The sequence below is a fragment of the Dendrobates tinctorius genome, unplaced genomic scaffold (genome assembly GCF_039654945.1).
Source record: "Dendrobates tinctorius isolate UK_male_01 unplaced genomic scaffold, ASM3965494v1 ptg000070l, whole genome shotgun sequence".
Classification (NCBI taxonomy): Eukaryota; Metazoa; Chordata; class Amphibia; order Anura; family Dendrobatidae; genus Dendrobates; species Dendrobates tinctorius.
Window position 1 is genome coordinate 29,786,922 of NW_027361738.1, and position 20,246 is coordinate 29,807,167.

Below are 20,246 nucleotides of genomic sequence, written 5' to 3' on the forward strand. Positions count from 1 at the left end.
CTCTTCCCCTTTAAAAGGTCATTTTAACCCCCAAAAAATGATCCTTTCTATAATAATCTACAATATCCTCTTTTAAAATATTCCCCTCTATTACAAATGGCTGAATGGTATAATTTATGTTTTCATATTCCCTTTCTATATATCAAAATTATCTCTGACGAAATTCTCAGTTATAATATTGAATTATCCTTCTCTTCTCTAAAATTTGCTTTTTGAATGTAACCTTAGATATAGATTCATTTCCATACGGATATTTTTTTTTTGTCTTCTAATTACTGATAGTCCTTTACTATGACATCATATATATATTTTTTTTATTGTTTTTAAATAAGTTTTCTCTTTTGAAATGCTTTCACAGTTATAGATATCTGCATGTCAGTACGTCGACAGCGATGTCATTTCTCTCTGACAAATCCATCTTTGTATACTCACACGCATATTATTTATACTTTTTAATTATGACGTTTTTTTCAACAATAAGTGATGATGGGTTTCTCCTTGGATATGATCTCAGCATAATATCGGCCCCAGTCTGGGAGTTTGCGATGTCTTGCGACTTTCCCTCACTCTAGAGCAGGGTTCCCCACCTCCAGTCCTCAAGGCCCACCAACAGATCATGTTTTCAGGATTTCATTAGTATTGCCCAGGTCATAATTGCTTCACCTGTGCAATACAAAGGAAATCCTGAAAACATGATCTGTCGGTGGGCCTTGAGGACTGGAGTTGGGGAACCCTGCTCTAGAGCTTCGAACAGAAAAAATCCCCCTCCCCTTTTTATCTTGTCTTCCTCTTTTTTATATTGTTTGTACTGGGAAATTGATTTATTTTACATGGTAAAAGCGATCACTTTATATTCATAATTATTAATGGACACAGTTCACTTAGATTTTTTAAATATTTATTAATTTTTTAATGTGTTTCTGCTCCGCAGGTTCTTGTCCATATCTTCTCTTTTGAAGAAAGCTTGGATCCACTCATTCATTTCTTAATTTTTTTCTTTAAATAATTTTCAGTTGTTACCCGTTAATCTGTGAATAGAAATGAATTGATGATTAAGAAAGGGATCCTTAATGTATATGTTTAATTCTATACCGATAAAGACGTGTTAACCTTTTGTCAACCATGAACTCTGACATCATGCGTCATTTGATCGTTAGGCGCCATTTTTTGAATTTAGCATGTGCTTAAACCTTGCAAGCACCTTGTCTCTTCATATTGTATGTGGTATTTCCTGACGAAGGGGTCATTGGAACACCGAAATGCGTTGAATAAGCAACTGGAATATTTCAATAATTTCTGGAATTAATCTATTGCGGCAGCGCGGAGATAATCCACACTTCCTACTAAGCATATCTCTTCATAAGGTCGTGGATCGACCTGTGGATCTGCGGCAGCTGCCATCTTTACATGCCTGTATTCACCTGCACCAGGTGAGCAGTTTTCTTGGTGTTTCATCTTTGTGATACGTGGGATAAGACCCTATTGCGCTTTGTGTCTCCCCTCTTTCTTTTTCTATATATAGCAAACTGATGATACCGCTTAGAGTTTGTAAATCTTTCAATAAAAAAATTATACTTACGTTTTATTTATTGTGTTCCCGCTCTGCTGAAGCAGCAGGTAAAAGCTCGGAGGAGCCAGCTGTATAGAATGGAGAAGAAAGGAAGGGAAGGTGTTGGTATCTTCCATTAAAAATATACTGTACAATATAGTATAAAGGGAAGACACAAAGTATATCTACCCATATTATGGGCCTTAGTGTAACAACATGTCACATACAACAATGGGGGAAGCTTTTCCTTACTTTGTTGGACGTCTCTCTGTTTCTTTTTTATCACTTTTGCTGCTGGAGAAAAAGAAAAAGTGATCACAAATAAATATATCAATATAATAATCAGGAACAAATCCTAGCATCATAGGGATACAGATAATAAACATAATGTATGCCCTATCTCATATACTTCACCACATCATATAGATTGCTAATTATTAGCTCATTGAATACATTTCACATGCACTTGCAAGCGGACTGATCTGCCTGTGTAACTACCAGGACAAATCATTGTATAATTTTGCATCTAGAAGACAGCGTTTAGGACATAAGGGCACATCCATTTGTGGGAAGGGTTAAATACTTACATGTTTTTGACAGTGATCTGGTTTTTTCTTCTATAGCATTTTGGCATCCACCATTTATGTTTGTGTCTTAAAAAATCCAAACAAACAAATTGAGACTCAGACAATTCACATCATCATTCTGATCAGTCTATGAGAATTTATACAGTGATATTGTCCTGTGTAATGTCCTATGATAATGTCACAATTAGTGATGGGTGAACCTCTGGATGTTTGGGTCCTGCGTGTTATGCCAAACGGTTAAAAAAAAAGCTTGGTTTGGGTACCAGAACAGTACCCGAAACCGAACCTAGACCCCATTCAGATGCATGGTATGCCCGAACACCCATTGTTTGCCATGCTGTCATTTGCAGCACAGCACAGCAAACACTGTCTGTGATCAGTCAGAGAGCTGCGGTTTCCAACACCAGCTATGAAAGTTTACCTCTGTTCATAGAGGCGTCGGCTGATTAGAGAGTACTATTCCCAGCAGCCTACGCCTGCTGCCGCTAATAACAGCGAGATCAGGTGTCGTTGATGGGAGTATTCATCAGTCAGTGCCTGCACTATAAATAAATACAATTTTTAAAAAAAAATATGACGTGAAGTCTTTCTATTTTTGATTACCAGTATGGTAAAACTGACAGCTGCGAGCTGCAACATTTAGCTGTCAGCTTTAGCAAAGCTGGTTATCAACAATAGAGGGGTCCCAACGGCATTTAAAAAACAATTAAAAAATATGGAATGGGATCCCCCCATTTTTAACAACCTGCCAAGAATTAATGCTTAGGAAGCCTATGGATAAAGTTATCGGACTGGATATAACTGCTATCCATGTCTTCTTGAGTACATTTTTTTCCAGGAGACTCGGCGGTGTTCTGGGAGTCTTGGCGAATACATTATAATCTCACTATCTGTCTACTTACAAGCTGATATCCTCATTGCTGCCTTCTGATGTGGCATTAAACTTATCCACCTCTTCTTCCTCCTTTTTCTCCTCCTCCTCGTCATCCTCCTTCTCCTCCTCGTCATCCTCCTTCTCCTCCTCGTCATCCTCCTCATCCTCCTTCTCCTCCTCCTTCTCCTCCTCCTCGTCATCCTCCTTCTCCTCCTCGTCATCCTCCTCCTCCTCATCCTCCTCCTCCTCATCCTCCTCCTCCTCATCATCCTCCTCCTCATCATCCTCCTCCTCCTCGTCATCCTCCTTCTCCTTCTCCTCATTCTCCTTCTCCTCCTCCTCGTCATCCTCCTTCTCCTCCTCCTCCTCATCATCCTCCTTCTCCTCCTCGTCATCCTCCTCCTTCTCCTCCTCGTCATCCTCCTTCTCCTCCTCCTCGTCATCCTCCTCCTCCTCCTTCTCCTCGTCATCCTCCTCCTCCTCGTCATCCTCCTTCTCCTCCTTCTCATCATCCTCGTCATCCTCCTCCTCCTCGTCATCCTCCTTCTCCTCCTCCTCGTCATCCTCCTTCTCCTCGTCATCCTCCTTCTCCTCCTCGTCATCCTCCTTCTGCTCCTCCTCCTCGTAATCCTCCTTCTCCTCCTCCTCGTCATCCTCCTTCTCCTCCTCCTCGTCATCCTCCTTCTGCTCCTCCTCCTCGTCATCCTCCTTCTCCTCCTCCTCGTCATCCTCCTCCTTCTCCTCCTCCTCGTCATCCTCCTTCTCCTCCTCCTTCTTCTGCTCGTCATCCTCCTTCTTCTCCTCCTCGTCATCCTCCTTCTCCTCCTCGTCATCCTCCTTCTCCTCCTCGTCATCCTCCTTCTTCTGCTCGTCATCCTCCTTCTTCTGCTCGTCATCCTCCTCCTCGTCATCCTCCTTCTCCTCCTCCTCCTTCTCCTCCTCGTCATCCTCCTTCTCCTCCTCCTCTTCCTCACTATTGGATATATAACAGACATTATTTAGCAATTCTCATAAACTGCCATTGTTTTTACAATTACTCATTTTATATGAGAAATTTCTCTAAAAACTTCTGAATTTCTATCCATCATCACTGTTATCCTCCAGTTGCCAACTATTAGCAGAATGAAGGCTGCAATTTATAGTAGACTGTGTATGGAGGACATAAATGGTTTCATAAAACTCCCAGGCATGATCCGTAAAAATCTCTCTAAGAAAAAGTGTCCGTGTTACCGTCCGCCATGTCTGTCATGCCGCAAGATGCCTGGAGCAATGTGCACATGCGCCTTACCTCATGGCTGTTGCTGGGTAACCATCCATCTGTCTGGTTCTGCAATCCGCTGTATTCCTGGAACACCTAATCATGTGACTTCTATGTTCCAGCCCTGCTCTGATTCTGCAATCCGCTGTATTCCTGGAAACCTCTGATCATGTGACCTCCTCTATGGTTCTACCCAGGCTGTTCTAGCGATGCTCTCTATGATCCTGGAGGATCTGAACACAAAGTTCCTCCCAGGTCCTGACCCGGAAGTACTGGTGCTATGGTGCTATATCAGACCGCCCCTCCCTATGGTCAGGGCCTGAGTATCGTGTTGCTTCCCTGTATGGCTGCTAGGCTTGCAGGGTCGCTCCTGTATTCTGTGCTCCTACACTTTGCTCTGTCGTGCGTCTCTGCACACGCTCTGTGCTTGTACTCTGACTCCTGTCTCGTGCCATGTCTTGTGTTGTCTCTCATGCCATGTTTGTCCTTGCCTTGCCTTGTAGTACCTCCGCTGTTCTCTGCTTTAGCCTGTTTTGCCATGTCTGGTCTTTGCTATTCTGAGCCTTGTAGTACTTCTCATGTTTCTTGTCTCTGCCTGGTTTTCTGTACTCTGCCCTTTGGTGCTCTCTTGCACATTTCCACGCTAGTCCCAAGGCTCTGCCTTGGCCCGGCTCTGGGCTAGGGCCTACGCTCCGCTGCTAGCTCTGTTCTTGCTCTGACCTGGCTCTGTTTCTGCCTATGTTCCGCACCCTGTCTTGCCTTGTTTCTCGCCTAGCCTTGTCTTGTTTCTTGCTTTGTTGCTTCGTGTGCCCTTTGCATGCACCTGGCCTTCCTAGCCTCCTGCTTCTGCCTCAGCCCTGCCCGTCCTAGTCGTGCCCGCCTGCTTGTGCCTCAGCCGTGCTCGTCGGTCAGTGACAGCTGTGTCGCCTGCTATGCCTCAGCCGGGTTCGCTGGAGTCTTGCCCGCCTGTTAGTGCTGCAGACCGATCAGCTAGCCAGTGCCCCAGCCGTGCTCTCTGTGCTTCCTTGCACTTCACGCTGTTTCTGCACTGTGCTCTACGTGCTCTCTATAGCACGCGCAGGTGTAACAGTCAACGTGGGACTGGACACAGCGCCTCCAGCAGGGCGAATTTATGACACACGTGACCCTGGATACAGCGCCTCCAGCGGGGCGAATTTAAATAATACCGGGACGTGCAGCCGGATACACCGCCTCCAGCTGGCGAATTTAAAAAGTACACGTAAAACTGGATACCCCGCCTCCAGCTGGCGAATTTAAATAATAAGGGGAAACACAGGAACAATTACAGTGGTGGGCCCTGTAATAGGGAATAGGGACATGGAGACCTCCTGAGCTCCCCTGAGGCAGCGTCCCTGCACTCCTTACATTCCCTATACAGGCTCCGAACCTGTCGCCGCACGCGAACCTTATGCCCTGACTCGCCCTGAACCTAATCCCTCGCTAGGGCATTGGCCGGTGTGGAAACTAATCCCACCACTGCACTAGATCAAACATAAGGAAAGTCACAAACAGGGGAAATAGATCTTAGCTCTCTCTGTGCAAATGCTCCAGCACAGAGTCCAGCAACCGACTGCAGCCTTCCTCCAGAATAGCTGCCACCAAGTTCAGTCAGCGCTGCAAAGAACTCCCTTCTGTGACTCCTTCCACACCAGGACTCAGATTGAGCTGAGCAATCTCTCCAGCTCCTTCCACCACCAAGGTTGGTTGCAAATGAACAACTATCACCAATGATGATTGCATACCCTGAGCACACCTTTATAGGGTGTCACACCTGATCCATAATTAAGTGAACATTAACCTAAACCTAAGGTGCGATACCATTCCCCACCACCGGGCAACTTAGAATGAAGGACACCACGTGTGATAATTCTAATGGCCACCGGGGTCTATCACGACACACTTTGGAACCAAAGGAAAAAAAGTTCACTTAATGCATTAAATACCGCCAGATCCAACACTGGATCATGACAGTACCCCCTCCTTAATGAGGGGCCTCTGGACCCTCAAGACCACCCCTCCTTAGGGAAACCCCTACAGCGGGGACGCCCAGACCCTGAGTTCACCCACCCTCACCTGAATTCAAATTTATGACAAACACGCAGCTGGTAATGGCAATAAAGTTAATTTTGGAGGCACCACTCATCTCCACAGCGCCGACCTGGGGAACGAGTTTATGTATGTGTATGTTTGTTTGTTATGAGCTGATCAGGCTCCACAACACACTTCCACAAGATGATTTTTGGTGGCACCCATACACGCTCATTCACACACAGGTCCGGACCTGAACGTTTATTGCACACATTCGTTTGTCATAAAACTTGGTGAACTCATTCTGGACCTGATAACAGAGGCGTCCCCCTGTGTCACCACACTCACACCCCCGCATTACACCATAGGGTACACCACCCTCCAACCCTTTCCACCACGAGGTCTGCCCCTCACAGGGTTTGCTAGTGGCGAGGGCTGGAACTTGCCCCTACTCCCCCACCGCACAATCGCTGCTCTCACTGGAGAGGAAGGGGTCCCCTGAAAAGAGACGGCAGAGACAGTGGTCTCAAGGCAGCAGCCCCCACACGACTGCCCCCAGCTGACTACTTCCCTAGCTCGCCAATCTATCCCCGGGTTGTGTTTTTTCAGCCAAGGGAAGCCTAAAACGATAGGTACTGGCATTCCCTCCAAGACGTAGCATGACAAGGACTCCTCATGATGTCCTATACGCAGATGGATGTTTTCTACGACTTGGGTAAGGCTCCCCTGACTCAGTGGAACAGAGTTAATGGCCTGGACGCTTATAGGTTGGGCCAGCGTCCTACACTTCAGGCCATGAGTCTGGACAAAACGAGCATCCACTAGACTGACTCCTGCTCCGCTGTCCACAAGCACCAGTACCACCTCCGGTACCCCGCCAGCTAACACTTCTGCTGACATAATACCTTGGGAGGGCAAAATGGAGGAAATGTACACTCCCTGGTTGCCTCCCTCCAAACGACCATGGGTCTGCGGCTTCTGAGATGACACAGATATTTTGGCACGTAATGGGCACGCCTTAAGGAAATGACCAGTCTGCCCACAGGAAAAACATGCCAACCCCACTCCCTGAACCGTAGGCAGGCCTGAACACAACCCAACACCTCCTACTTGCATAGGTTCGTCCGGAGACTTGGCACGCCCTGGGCAGATTCCCATGAAATGGCCCGGCTTCCCACAGGAAAAGCATACCCCCCACCACGGTGAACCCCAGGCAACCCCCTATTTGTACCAACAACACCGGGCTGCCTGGGTTCCACCAACCGTACCGGGGGGTCCTCACCCCCGGAGCGGACTACAGGGGGCACATTTTGTGTATGTCTTTCCCTAAGGCGTCTATCCACCCGGATGGCGAGGGACATGGCGGCCTCCAGCAACCTGGGGGCGGCGTACTGCACCAGAGTGTCCTGCAACTTAGGAGACAGACCCTGCACAAATTGACTCCTAAGTGCAGGGTCATTCCACTGAGTGTTAGTGGCCCATCTCCTAAACTCAGAGCAGTACTCCTCAGCAATCCGGGCTCCCTGTTTACACCTACGGAGTCGGGATTCCGCCAGAGAGACGCCATCAGGATGCCCATACACAAGCGCCAAAGCCGCAAAAAACTCGTCCACGGACTCTAAAGATGGTGAATCGTCCGGCAGGGAGAAGGCCCAGGATTGGGGATCCCCCTTCAAAAGGGACATAATGATTCCCACCCGTTGCTCTTCGATCCCTGAAGAACGAGGGCGCAGCCTGAAATATAATTTACAGGCCTGCTGAAAAACCAAGAATTGATCTCTCCCTCCAGAAAACCGGTCTGGGAGAGATATCTTGGGTTCTGGCTGAGCCTGTGCCTGAATCAAACCTCCAAAGCCCACCAACAGCTGCAGTTGCTGCACCATCTCACCGCGCAGCCCTCTAATCTCTTCAGTAAAGGTCTGCAGTACCTGGGTAAAGGTTTGCATTAGGTCCATAGCTCAGCAGAAAAGAAAAAATGTTACGGTTAGTGATAATGTAACGGTCAACGTGGGACTGGACACAGCGCCTCCAGCAGGGCGAATTTATGACACACGTGACCCTGGATACAGCGCCTCCAGCGGGGCGAATTTAAATAATACCGGGACGTGCAGCCGGATACACCGCCTCCAGCTGGCGAATTTAAAAAGTACACGTAAAACTGGATACCCCGCCTCCAGCTGGCGAATTTAAATAATAAGGGGAAACACAGGAACAATTACAGTGGTGGGCCCTGTAATAGGGAATAGGGACATGGAGACCTCCTGAGCTCCCCTGAGGCAGCGTCCCTGCACTCCTTACACTCCCTATACAGGCTCCGAACCTGTCGCCGCACGCGAACCTTATGCCCTGACTTGCCCTGAACCTAGTCCCTCGCTAGGGCATTGGCCGGTGCGGAAACTAATCCCACCACTGCACTAGATCAAACATAAGGAAAGTCACAAACAGGGGAAATAGAACTTAGGTCTCTCTGTGCAAATGCTCCAGCACAGAGTCCAGCAACCGACTGCAGCCTTCCTCCTGAATAGCTGCCACCAAGTTCAGTCAGCGATGCAAAGAACTCCCTTCTGTGACTCCTTCCACACCAGGACTCAGATTGAGCTGAGCAATCTCTCCAGCTCCTTCCACCACCAAGGTTGGTTGCAAATGAACAACTATCACCAATGATGATTGCATACCCTGAGCACACCTTTATAGGGTGTCACACCTGATCCATAATTAAGTGAACATTAACCTAAACCTAAGGTGCGATACCATTCCCCACCACCGGGCAACTTAGAATGAAGGACACCACGTGTGATAATTCTAATGGCCACCGGGGTCTATCACGACACACTTTGGAACCAAAGGAAAAAAAGTACACTTAATGCATTAAATACCGCCAGATCCAACACTGGATCATGACAGCAGGTCCTCGCCTGCCCTTGGCATACCTCCCCGTGCTTCTCTAAAAGTACGCGCAGGTTTTGCCATGTACCCTGTCGTGCCCTCTAGCACACACAGGTCCTAGTCTGTATCATGTCTTGAATCCTGACCCTGGCGTGCCTCTCTGCATGCGCAGGACTCTGCTTTTAAACTCTGTCCCTGGCATGCCCCTCGGCATGCGCAGGCCTCCGTCCATGAACCTGACCCTGGCGTGTTCCTTCGCAAGCGCAGGACTCTGCTCTGTACCTTTCTCTGGCGTGTCCCTCTACACGCGCAGACCTCCGTCCTTAAACCTGTCCCTGGCGTGCCCTTTGCATGCGCAGGCCTCCGTCCTTGAATGAACCCTGGTGTGTCTCCAAGCACGCACCCTGCCTTGATCCCTGGATTGCCTGCCGGATTCCCGAAACCTGCCGACCGCTGCCAGAGGTCCAGAACCAGATGACTGCGGCCTGATGTCCGGACCTGATTTCCGTAGCCTGATGCCTGGATCCTGTCGGTCGTTGCCAGTAGTCCGGAGTCCGATGCCATCGCACCCAGTCTTGGATCCTGGCGTGTCTCCTTGCACGCACCCTGCCTTGGACTCTGGCGTGTCTCTCGGCGTGCACCTTGTCTTGGACTCTGGCGTGTCCTAGCACGCATCCCTCCTAGGAACTCGTGTGATCCCTAACACGTATCCTGCCCTGGACTCCAGTATGTTTTCTGCATGTGTTATGTCTGAACTTTAGGCGTGCCCTTGCACGCACCTTGCCGTGTTTCACCGTTGGTGCCCTGCATCTGATTCTCTGTTTTTGCCTTGTATCTGATTAAAATGTGTAACCACGTTTGCTGATGAAATCCTGTGACTTCGCTTTATGTTTCGTTTCCTGTTCGCCCTGTTGCTAGACACTCAATAGTGTCTCCCTGAGCCGGCCGTCTGGTCCAGCTGCCGTGGTGGCTCACCCCGTTGGTCTTGCCCCTGACACTCCCTGTACAGGGGGTGGGTTCTCACTAGGTTCGCTCGCCCTAGGTGGGTGGGTGCCACGGCCCAGAGGGTCCACTCTAAAAGGAAAAACGACGCAGCGTAAGCTGACGCTCGTCACACTCACAGCAACCAACCAGATCACTGCTCTTCATTTTAAAGGAAATTGAGATGTTGAAATCTGGATTCTGATTGGCTGTGAAGGGTCACACTGATACTTTGTCTTAGAAGAGTATTTATACATGAGCGTGCCTGTGTCTGCTGATGGTGGCACAGTGACAATGAGGGGATGTGAAATCTTCATGAATTTCCAACTCTTTCTTACATCATTTCCCCTTGTAGATACAGTACATTGATTATGGCAATAGTATATCTGAGGGAACAGCTCAGAAATATGACTCTGTTTATAATACCAACTTACAAGATGGTCTCCAGGGTAGGCGCGCGGGATGCTCTTCCAAATTTGTTTTTCCTATAATAGAACATACAGCTCTGGTTAGAATCATAACACACTGGCTCATCATCTGCGGCTTTTTATAAGTCACTTTCCTTATATGTCTAGTGGTATTTGTTGCTGTTTTGGCACAGAATTCATCAAAATAATGTGCGTGATTCATGAATTTGTCGCAAAGTAAAAAATAGGCTTTTTTCGTCTTTTGAACTGCGTTTGTGATGTTTGGTCTCATATTTTGGAGTACTGAAAAACACACCAGTGGGAGGAAGAAGGAGACTAGAGAGAATCTGTGCCAAATCAGGTGAAAATATCTGGAATTGTTAAAAAACAGCCACAAAGCAGCAAAAATTAGAAAAAAGACGAGCACATGTAAAATTGACTTAAAAAAGGTGCAAATAATGAAAAGGGTAAAAAGCAACAAAAAAAGGTGCCAACACACAAAAGTAGACATAAAGTGGACACAAAGGTGGTGATGAATCTGGGCCACGATCTATATAACCTGTCCCTCAGATAACAGCATGGACATAACCTCCAGAATCTCTCCAGCTCTGCCATCACATAGATTGTGCTACACAGAAGGATGATCCTTTAATCTCAGGCTCCAAGACAACATTTGGTCGGTCAAGAGTCCGGATAAACTTGGGGCATTACTGTAATTGGCTCCTGACCGTATTGTTATTCTACGAATAAAAGGGATGAGGAACAGTATGAAGAATTAATTTGGGTCTAAGTTCTTTATTATTGAAAGCAATGTCATCCTTCTTATGGAAACAGTGTAAATGCCCCTGAGTGGGAGCAGTAACGCCATGATATCACCACCATGGAGTCCTCCCCTTATTGGGACACATACTACTCCTATATGAATGTGGAAGATATAATAAGATACATACTCGAATTCTACCTCCCATAGCTCTATGCTGACTCTCCATCTATTAAAGAAAAAGCCAAGAAAACAATGAATAATATTACACATACACAGTCACCATGATGGTAGGAAGAGGAATGATACTATTGAGCCTTAATATAACCAATGCAGACTCATAGGGAACATCTCTGTGGTGGATCATTACAGGGAGAGTCCAGGAGGATCAATAATCCCAGTTATATTATATACATACAGCTCATGCAGGAACTCCTTGTACTCCTTGTACTCCTCTTCCAACGTCATCCTACTGAAGAGTAAGGAAGACAATTAGGAATTATTGTATCTGCTCCATAGCTGATAACAGATCATCAATGGTCACTAAAATGTACAACTGTTGTATGTCAGAAACCTGGCGTAGTGTAAGGCCCTGTTCACATGTACGTGTCTCCAGGGCGTCTGGCAGCTGTTTTCACCCGTACTGGAGACATATATCCACACGTACCCATTACAACCTATAGGGCTGCTCATATGTCCGCGTTTTACCAGCAGCACAGATGACAGAGGCCAATACCAGTCTATGGGTCCATGTACAACACATATAGCACACGAATGGCATCCATGTGTCATCCATGTGCCGTCCGTGTATATTTAACACTGCAAGCATAGAAGCTTTGGAATTGATTTTTATAAAGCCATACTGGAAAAAAACGGATGTCACATGGATGGCACACGGGTGTCCCACTGACGAATCATTGATGATACACTGATAGCACTCGGGTGACACTGGGGACACACTAATGACACCAAGTCATCTCCAACTGTGGTACTTTACAAATCATTAAAATGTAATCTTTAATGCAATACTAAAAAAAATATTTATACAAAAAAACACTAATTAGAGTAATATGGGAGTAATTACTCCTTTTTTATACTATTTAATTAAAGTTTATATTTTAACAATTTGTAAAATATCACAATTGGTGGAGAATTGGTTTCTAAATAGTGTGTACTCTAATAACAAAATAACGCTTTGAGCTTTCTCAAGGATGACACACTGATGGCTCACTGATACTACACTGACAGTACACTGATGGCACACTGATACTACACTGATAGTACACTGACAGTACACTGATTCCACACTGACAGTACACTGATGACACACTGACAGTACACTGATGACACACTGACAGTACACTGATGACACACTGACAGTACACTGATGGCACACTGACAGTACACTGATGACACACTGATGGCACACTGATGCAAAACACTGATGACACCGATACTATTTTTTCCGGTATTGGTATTATATGGACGTGTGAAGGGGCCCACAATTTCCTCCCACCATGAATGAATTTCCCAAAAATGGGCACTAAATCTGCCACATCTGAACTTGCCCTTCGGCTAATGCTCGGCGGTAATAGAGTCACCCGGTCATTCTGACATGGATCTGCAATGTTTCCCTGTGGAAGCAGAATTGCAGGAGATTATCCTGTTTTGATATTTGTAAAGAATTGCAGGGATTAACTACATAACGATTCCATTATTAAAGGGAAGTGATGTCCTGACATTACAGGGTTAACACCTATAGATAAAGGAGAACCTATCAGAACATAATAAAGGACACAAAAAAGAGGCTAATACAACGTTTCCTTCCACTTTACTCCCGACTGCAGCCCTCTAGTGCGTGTCCCCTCGGCAGGCACCATGATGTCACTGTGTGATGTCATCCCATTTCATGGATTACTAATCCCCAGTAACAGCAGTAACTGTCAGGAGTGACAAAAACCTACAACCAATCCCATATCCATGAAATAGGGTTTTAAGGGATTGTGCAGGACTGGAAAAACATAACTGCTTCATTCTAAAAACAGCGCCGCACCTGTCCACGGCTTGTGTTTGGCATTGTAACTCGGCTTCATAGAGATGAATAGAGCTGAACTGTAATACCGGACACAACCAACAGACAGGTGTGGCGCTGTTTTTTGAAGAGACAGAATTTTTCAAATCTTGTACAACCCTCTTAGATTCTTTACCTTAAATCAAAACTTTATCAATGTAATCACCTAAATATAAAGCACATAGCCTCTTCACAGAGGAAGAGGACAGGAGTTCTAGAGCCACCCATTAGAGGAGGCAATCCTAAAAGTCAATATCGGCCCTTTCATGAGCCTTGGCACATGACTTTGGATAGGAAACCAAACCAGAAGCTGCATTTACAATCAAGTACTTTGGATTTTTTACTCCTTATTAGCACAAAGCTATCGCCAATAGGTGGCGCTAGAGCTCTTGTCCTCCTCCTCTGAACAGGCACCCTGCATATTAAAATTCCCAGAGGAGCATCACTTGGCCTATAAGTCTCCCCACACCAACTTGGCGCCTCCACAAGGGACAACGTTACCCCTTAGACCCTCTAAATGTTATGTAACTGTTACAAAATGGTAAAAATTAAATATTTATGGCAGTTATTTCTATATTCCTAATTATACCTAATCTATACATTGCACTGTATTGTTCACATGGATGGTGGAGGATACAAAGAGAGAAGGCCGGTTAGATAGATGACACAGTTTAAACATTAGCAAAAAATAAAGTTGAGATATTAGAGAATGAGGGAAATCAGGAGCGAGAGTCAGAGACACATGGGATATAATAGGACATAAATCAGGAGCGAGAGTCACAGACACATGGGATATAATAGGACATAAATCAGGAGCTAATATAAATGATGTTACTTACACTCCACTAACTGAAACCCTCAGAGAAGTTCGTTCGGCAGTTGATTCTATGTCATCGTGATGTCACAACATTCCGTGACCTCATAACCGGCAGCCACCTACAGCCGATGCTCTATACATGAAATAGGCTTCTCACGACTTATGGGCACAACTGGTTTTGGCCTTAAAGGGGTTCTCCGAGAAATTTAATAAAATAAATAAATACACAAATAATAAACAGTTTTCTAAATACTTTTATTTAGCAAAAAGCTATGCTTTATGGACTGCGCCCTGTCAGGATTTTTGCATGAAAGAGTGGTCCAAAATTCAAGTTGAGAGGTGTAAGAAGCTCTTGATGGTTATGGGAAGCCACTGATTGCAGTTATTGTTTCCAAAGGGTGTGCAACCAAATATTAAGATGAGGGTGCCAACAATTTTGTCAAAACTTCAGTTTCTGGAACAATTTCAAGGGTTCCAACACTTTAGGCCATTATTGTGTGTGTAATATGTATACACAGCAGTCTCGGCGTCTCCTATGTGATGTAGCCGTATATACACCATTCTAGGTGTATCCTGTCCTGTGTCATGTATATAGCTATAGTGCGGTGTTAACATAGTGGGTAATATTTATATATTGAGCTTTTTTTCTCATACCGAGTCAGTATGGGAAAAAAATATTGCACTTCCTCATTCAATAGTATCTGATAAAAGAAAAAATATGATAAAAATAAAATATCGAATAGCACACACCCAATTTATACGTTTGTGTGCATGAGCCCTTATTCCATGTATATATACACTGCACAGTACGGGTTCTCCTGTCCTGTATACTGGGTATAAGGGCTCATTCACACTCCTGTATAAAATATTGATCTGATGTTGCTTCAGAAAAGTTGGACAAGTGGAATCCGTATGGCTGAACTTATGCCATGCGAGTGTGCAATTTGTTTTCTCCCCCAGTATCCGTATGACATCTGTGCGACATGCATATGCAATGTGTTCTTAACATCATCTTTTACATACTATAATTCACTATGTAATTTAAAACTAGTTTACAAACTAATAAAGCAATCTTATATACAGATATAGATAGAATAGATATAATAAACTCTAAAGTTGGCTCTGAAGGATCTTTAGCCTTGTTTAACCCCTTTCTGACATCAGATGTTATATTCCGTCCACATGCCCTGGGCCAATTTGACCATGGACGGATCATTACTTCATCGAGATCGGCCGCGCTCACGGGGAGTGCGCAGCCGATCGCAGCCGGGTGTCAGCTGATTCTAACAGCTGAAACCCGGCATTAGGTGCCAGGAGCGGTCACAGAACGCTCCCGGCAATTTAACCCCCAAAATACTGTGATCAAACAAGATCTTAGATAAAAGCGCCAAAACATAAAAAAAAATATATAAATGAGGTGTCTCTGTAATCGTACTGGCCCAAAGGATAAAACTGCCTTATCAATTTTACCACACACGGAATGGTATAGACCCTCCCTCCCCCCCAAAAAAAGAAATTAATGAATTGTTTTTTGCTCTTTCTGCCTCCCAAAAATCTGATCTTAATTCCAGCCAATTTTGCATTGAAAAAGTAAAACGGCGCTCCTTCCCTTCTAAGCTCTGCTATGCGACCAAACAGTGGTTTACCCCCACATATGGGGTATCAGCGCACTCAGGACAAATTGCACAACATCTTTTGGGGTCCAATTTCTCCCATTACACTTGGGAAAATCAAAAAAATTTGATCTGAAGTAAATTTTTTGTGAAAAAAAGTTAAATGTTCATTTTTTGTTAAACAATCCAAAAACTCCTGTGAAGCACCTGAAGGGTTAATAAACTTCTTGAATGTGGTTTTGAGCACCGGGGGGGCTGCAATTTTTAGAATGGTGTCACTTTTGGGTATTTCCTATCATATAGACCCCTCAAAGTGACTTCAAATGTGATGTGGTCCCCCAAAAAAATGGTGTTGTAAAAATGAGAAATCGCTGTTTAACTTTTAACCCTTATAACTTCCTAACAAAAGAAAATTTTGGTTCCAAAATTGTGCTGATGTAAAGTGAACATGTTCGAAATGTTACTTATTAACTATTTTATGTGACATATCTCTGTTATTTAAGGGCATAAAAATTCAAATAAATTTTACCACTATCATGAGGTACAATATTTCATGAGAAAACAATGTCAGAATCACCAGGATCCATGGAAGAGTTCCTCCAGAGTTATTACCTCATAAAGGGACAGTGGTCAGAATTGTAAAAATTGGCCTTGTCATTAACATGCAATCCACTCTTGGGGGTAAAGATAATAAATAATTTACAAGAAATATGTGGGTGCCCCCACTGTTTAATAACCAGGAAAGGTAAAGCAGACAGCTGTAGGCTGCTATTATCAGGCTGGAAAGGTCCATGGTTATTTGGCCCTTCCCAGCCTAAAAATACCAACCCGCAGCTGCCCCACGATTGGCTCATCACATTAGATACGCCAATTCTGGCGCTTTCCTGATTGCCCTAGTGTGGGGGGATAACTGGTATTTCCTGCTAGGCCACAAGTCAAACTAACAAAGTCAAGTAATGCTCTATGGGCTTCCCTCACACTAGCTGTCCCTCGTTTCATTTACTGCACAGACCCGGACAGAACCCTAACAGGTAATCTCTGCATGTGTTGTGGCTGTCGAACAGTCGCAAGACCTGCAGGCGCGAAAACTAGAACATAGTATTTGAGCACGCAGAAGTCACTAGGTTAGTACCCAAGCATGCTCGGTTAACACCTTATCTGACCACGTTTGCTCATCACTAGCAGTAATGTTACTCACTGCTATTCACATTCACAGTCACCGGATTGGGGGGAATGCTGGACAACCTCAGGGCTGCATGGGGAACAATTTTTAAAATAAATTGGTGAACAAGTGACATTGTGTTGTTTTTTTTTTCTGTTTGTGTTTTTCCATTAGTGGACTACGGCGGATTTGGTGGACTGTGGCAGATTCCCTTGATGACAGCGGACCTGTGTGGCTTTTTTTTTTTTTTCAAAAAGAAATTGGTGAACCAGGAAAAGTGTCGGAGTGTTTTTTAAATAAAATTTATTTTTCTGTCTGTGTATTTTTTTCCATAACTTTGTTAGTAATGGGGGTGTCTGATATACACCTCTCCATTACTAACCTCAGGGCTTGATGCCAGCTGTGATTTTTGACATGCGCAGCTCATTGTCTCTGCTGAATATCCGGTTGGACGCTCGCATCATGCCTACATTCAGCATTACACCATGGTGCAGGGCCGCCATCAGGGCATTACTGCCCTGATTGACATATGGGGCCCGCAGTATCGGGCCCCCTCTCTTCTGCTCACCGAATCCCAGCGGCAGGATTCTGCTGATGCAGTAACTCAACCTGCCCCCCGAGACTCAGGTTCAATTAATAGAATGTTCATTTCATATAGTTCCTAGTTAACAATTAATGGCTGGTTATTGATTACTCATATCTTCTTTATCATTTTTTGCAAAACTGTATAAGAACATTTCGAGTGAGATTGTAAAATGCAGAACCCAGCCTTCCTCCTCAAAACCAACTTCTCCACCATTATAGAAGATTGACTCTCCACTCCACTCTCAAGATCACGTCTCACCACCTGTGCACTTGACCCGATCCCATCCCACTTCATCCCAAACCTCACCACAGTCTTCATCCCATCCCTAACCCATCTCTTCAACCTATCACTAACAACTGGTGTTTTCACCTCAAGCTTTACACATGCCTCAATCACACCTATCCTCAAAAAGCCCTCTCTTGACCCATCCTCTGTATCTAGCTATCACCCTATATCACTTCTCCTGTTGTGAACTCATTTTCTGGTTTACCTCTGGCTTCTGGTGAGGGTGGTGGAGCTGGCTGTGTTGACAGAGGAGTCGTGAGTTCTCCATCCGGGCTCCCTCTGTTGGTGACAGCTGGTAATGAAGCTGATCTAAATGGCAGAGACCTGCCACCTGAGGAGGAGGACTGTGATTGGACATCAGGAGTCTCTGACTGGATTTAAGACAGCCGACTCCCTAATTTTTTGCTGGTAATTTTTTCCTGCCCTGAGGTTCTGGTTTCCAGTTCTGTTCCTGCCTCAAGCTAAGTGTGCTCTGCTATTTTTTCACATGAGATTTGGTCTGGTTTACTCAGTTTTTGTGGTCAGCCAGCCCCTGCTGGGGCTGTGCTCAATTTCCATTCTTATGTCTCTGTTTATGCCAGTTTGCTTTTTGTCCCTGATCAGATTGGTCTCTTTTTGCTCTGTCTTCAGAATATACCAGAGTGCTGATATAGGGAATTGAAGTCTAGCGACTTCAGGGCTTTTGTTATCAGAAAGTGTTGGACATTTTTTGGCAGGGTTTTGTGCGTGATTGCAGACAGCATCTTTCCTTTCCTGTCCTTTCTAGTTAGTGTGGGCCCCATGGTTTGCTCAGCCTATTTTTCTGTGTTTTCATCTTGTCTCACCGACAATACATGTTTGGGGGCTGTCTATTGCTTTGGGGTCTGCTCTTGGGCAGTTTAGATTTCCCCTTTTCTTGCTTTAGGCTTATTTAGTTCTCCGGCTTTGACGAGGCATCTAGGATCATCGTAGGTACGCTCCACGGCTACTACTAGTTGTGTGGATAGGATTAGGGGTCTGCAATCCATTTAGATACCAACCTCTCCAGTTTTCTGGGGCTTAGCTTGTTTTTGTTTTTCCTCCTCGGTGACTCATTCATAACATCTCCCCTATGCCTCAAAACTACTGCAACAACACGTCCATCTTGAACTGTCCTCCCACCGCTCTTCTTGCATCCTCTTTGACCGCTTACAATCTGGCTTCTGGCCACACCACTCCACTGAAACTGCCCTGAGGTCACCAATGACTTATTAACCGCCAAGGCCAAGCGACACTACTCTATCCTCCTCCTCCTGGACCTGTCCTCTGCCTTTGACACAGTGGACTGTTATGATGAGTCACCGAAGGAGGAAAAAACAAAATACCAGCTAAGTCCAGAAAAACCAGAGAGGTTGGCAGCTATCGGATTGCAGACCCCTGAACCTATCCACAACAACTAGCAGTAGCCGTGGGGGGGTTCCTACGGTGCCCTAGACCCCTCGATCACAGACGGAGAACTATATAGCCTAAAGACAGAAAGGGGAAAAACTAAACTGCCTCAGAGCAGACCCCAAAGCAATAGGCAGCCCCCAACATATAATGATGGTGAAGCAAGATGAAAACACTAACACAGATAGAAAGATAGGTTGAGCAAATGATGGGGCCCAAGCTAACTACATAGGACAGGATAGGAAAGCTGCTGTCTACCATTTGCAAAAACCCTATCAAAATGAGCCAACCGACTGATAGGAAAAACAGGCCCTGAAGTCGCTAGGCTTCAAAAGACTATATCAGCACTAAGGTATATTCTGAAGACAGAGCAAAATATCAACAGATCAGAGACAAAAATGGAGTTCAGCTCACCCCCGGCCGGGGATGGCAGAACTCCCAAAAAACAAGGCAAAACAAAAACAAAACTGAAGAGTACAAAGAAGAGCAGAAAAACTTAGCTTTGAGATGCAGGAATCAGACTGGTCTCCAAGAATCCAGCAGGAAAATCACCAGCCAGGAAGAAGGGCGTCGGCAGCCTTATATCCAGTCCTCAATTCCAGCCACCCAGTCATCATCTAGCAGCCCAGGTGTTTGGTATTCAGCCTCACTACCTTCCTTCACCAGAGGAGGGAGTTCATCAGACCTCAATGGTGAAGGGAAAAATGAACTCACGACAGTACCTCCCCCTTGAGGAGGGGTCACCGAACCCTCATCCATGCCACCAGGGCGATCCGGGTGAGCCCGATGAAAGGCACGCACCAATCTTTCGGCATGAATATCAGAGGCAGAGACCCAGGAATTATCCTCCTGACCATAACCCTTCCACTTAACCAAATACTGGAGTCTCCGTCTAGCCAGACGGGAATCCAGTATCTTCTCTACCTCATATTCCATGTTACCTTCAACCAATAT

The 20,246-nt window shown here is 45.4% G+C and overlaps 1 protein-coding gene across 1 annotated transcript; it reads right to left on the reverse strand.

The window, feature by feature from the left end:
* Positions 1-1,464: 1,464 nt before the first annotated feature.
* LOC141095866 (uncharacterized) lies at positions 1,465-4,259 on the reverse strand. Its single transcript, XM_073582246.1, has 3 exons — positions 4,241-4,259; positions 2,137-4,017; positions 1,465-1,843 (listed from the first exon to the last, which is right to left on the reverse strand). Exons 1-2 carry the CDS (start codon positions 4,257-4,259, stop codon positions 3,035-3,037), a joined length of 1,002 nt encoding a protein of 333 aa, XP_073438347.1. The 3' UTR covers positions 1,465-1,843; positions 2,137-3,034.
* Positions 4,260-20,246: the final 15,987 nt, after the last annotated feature.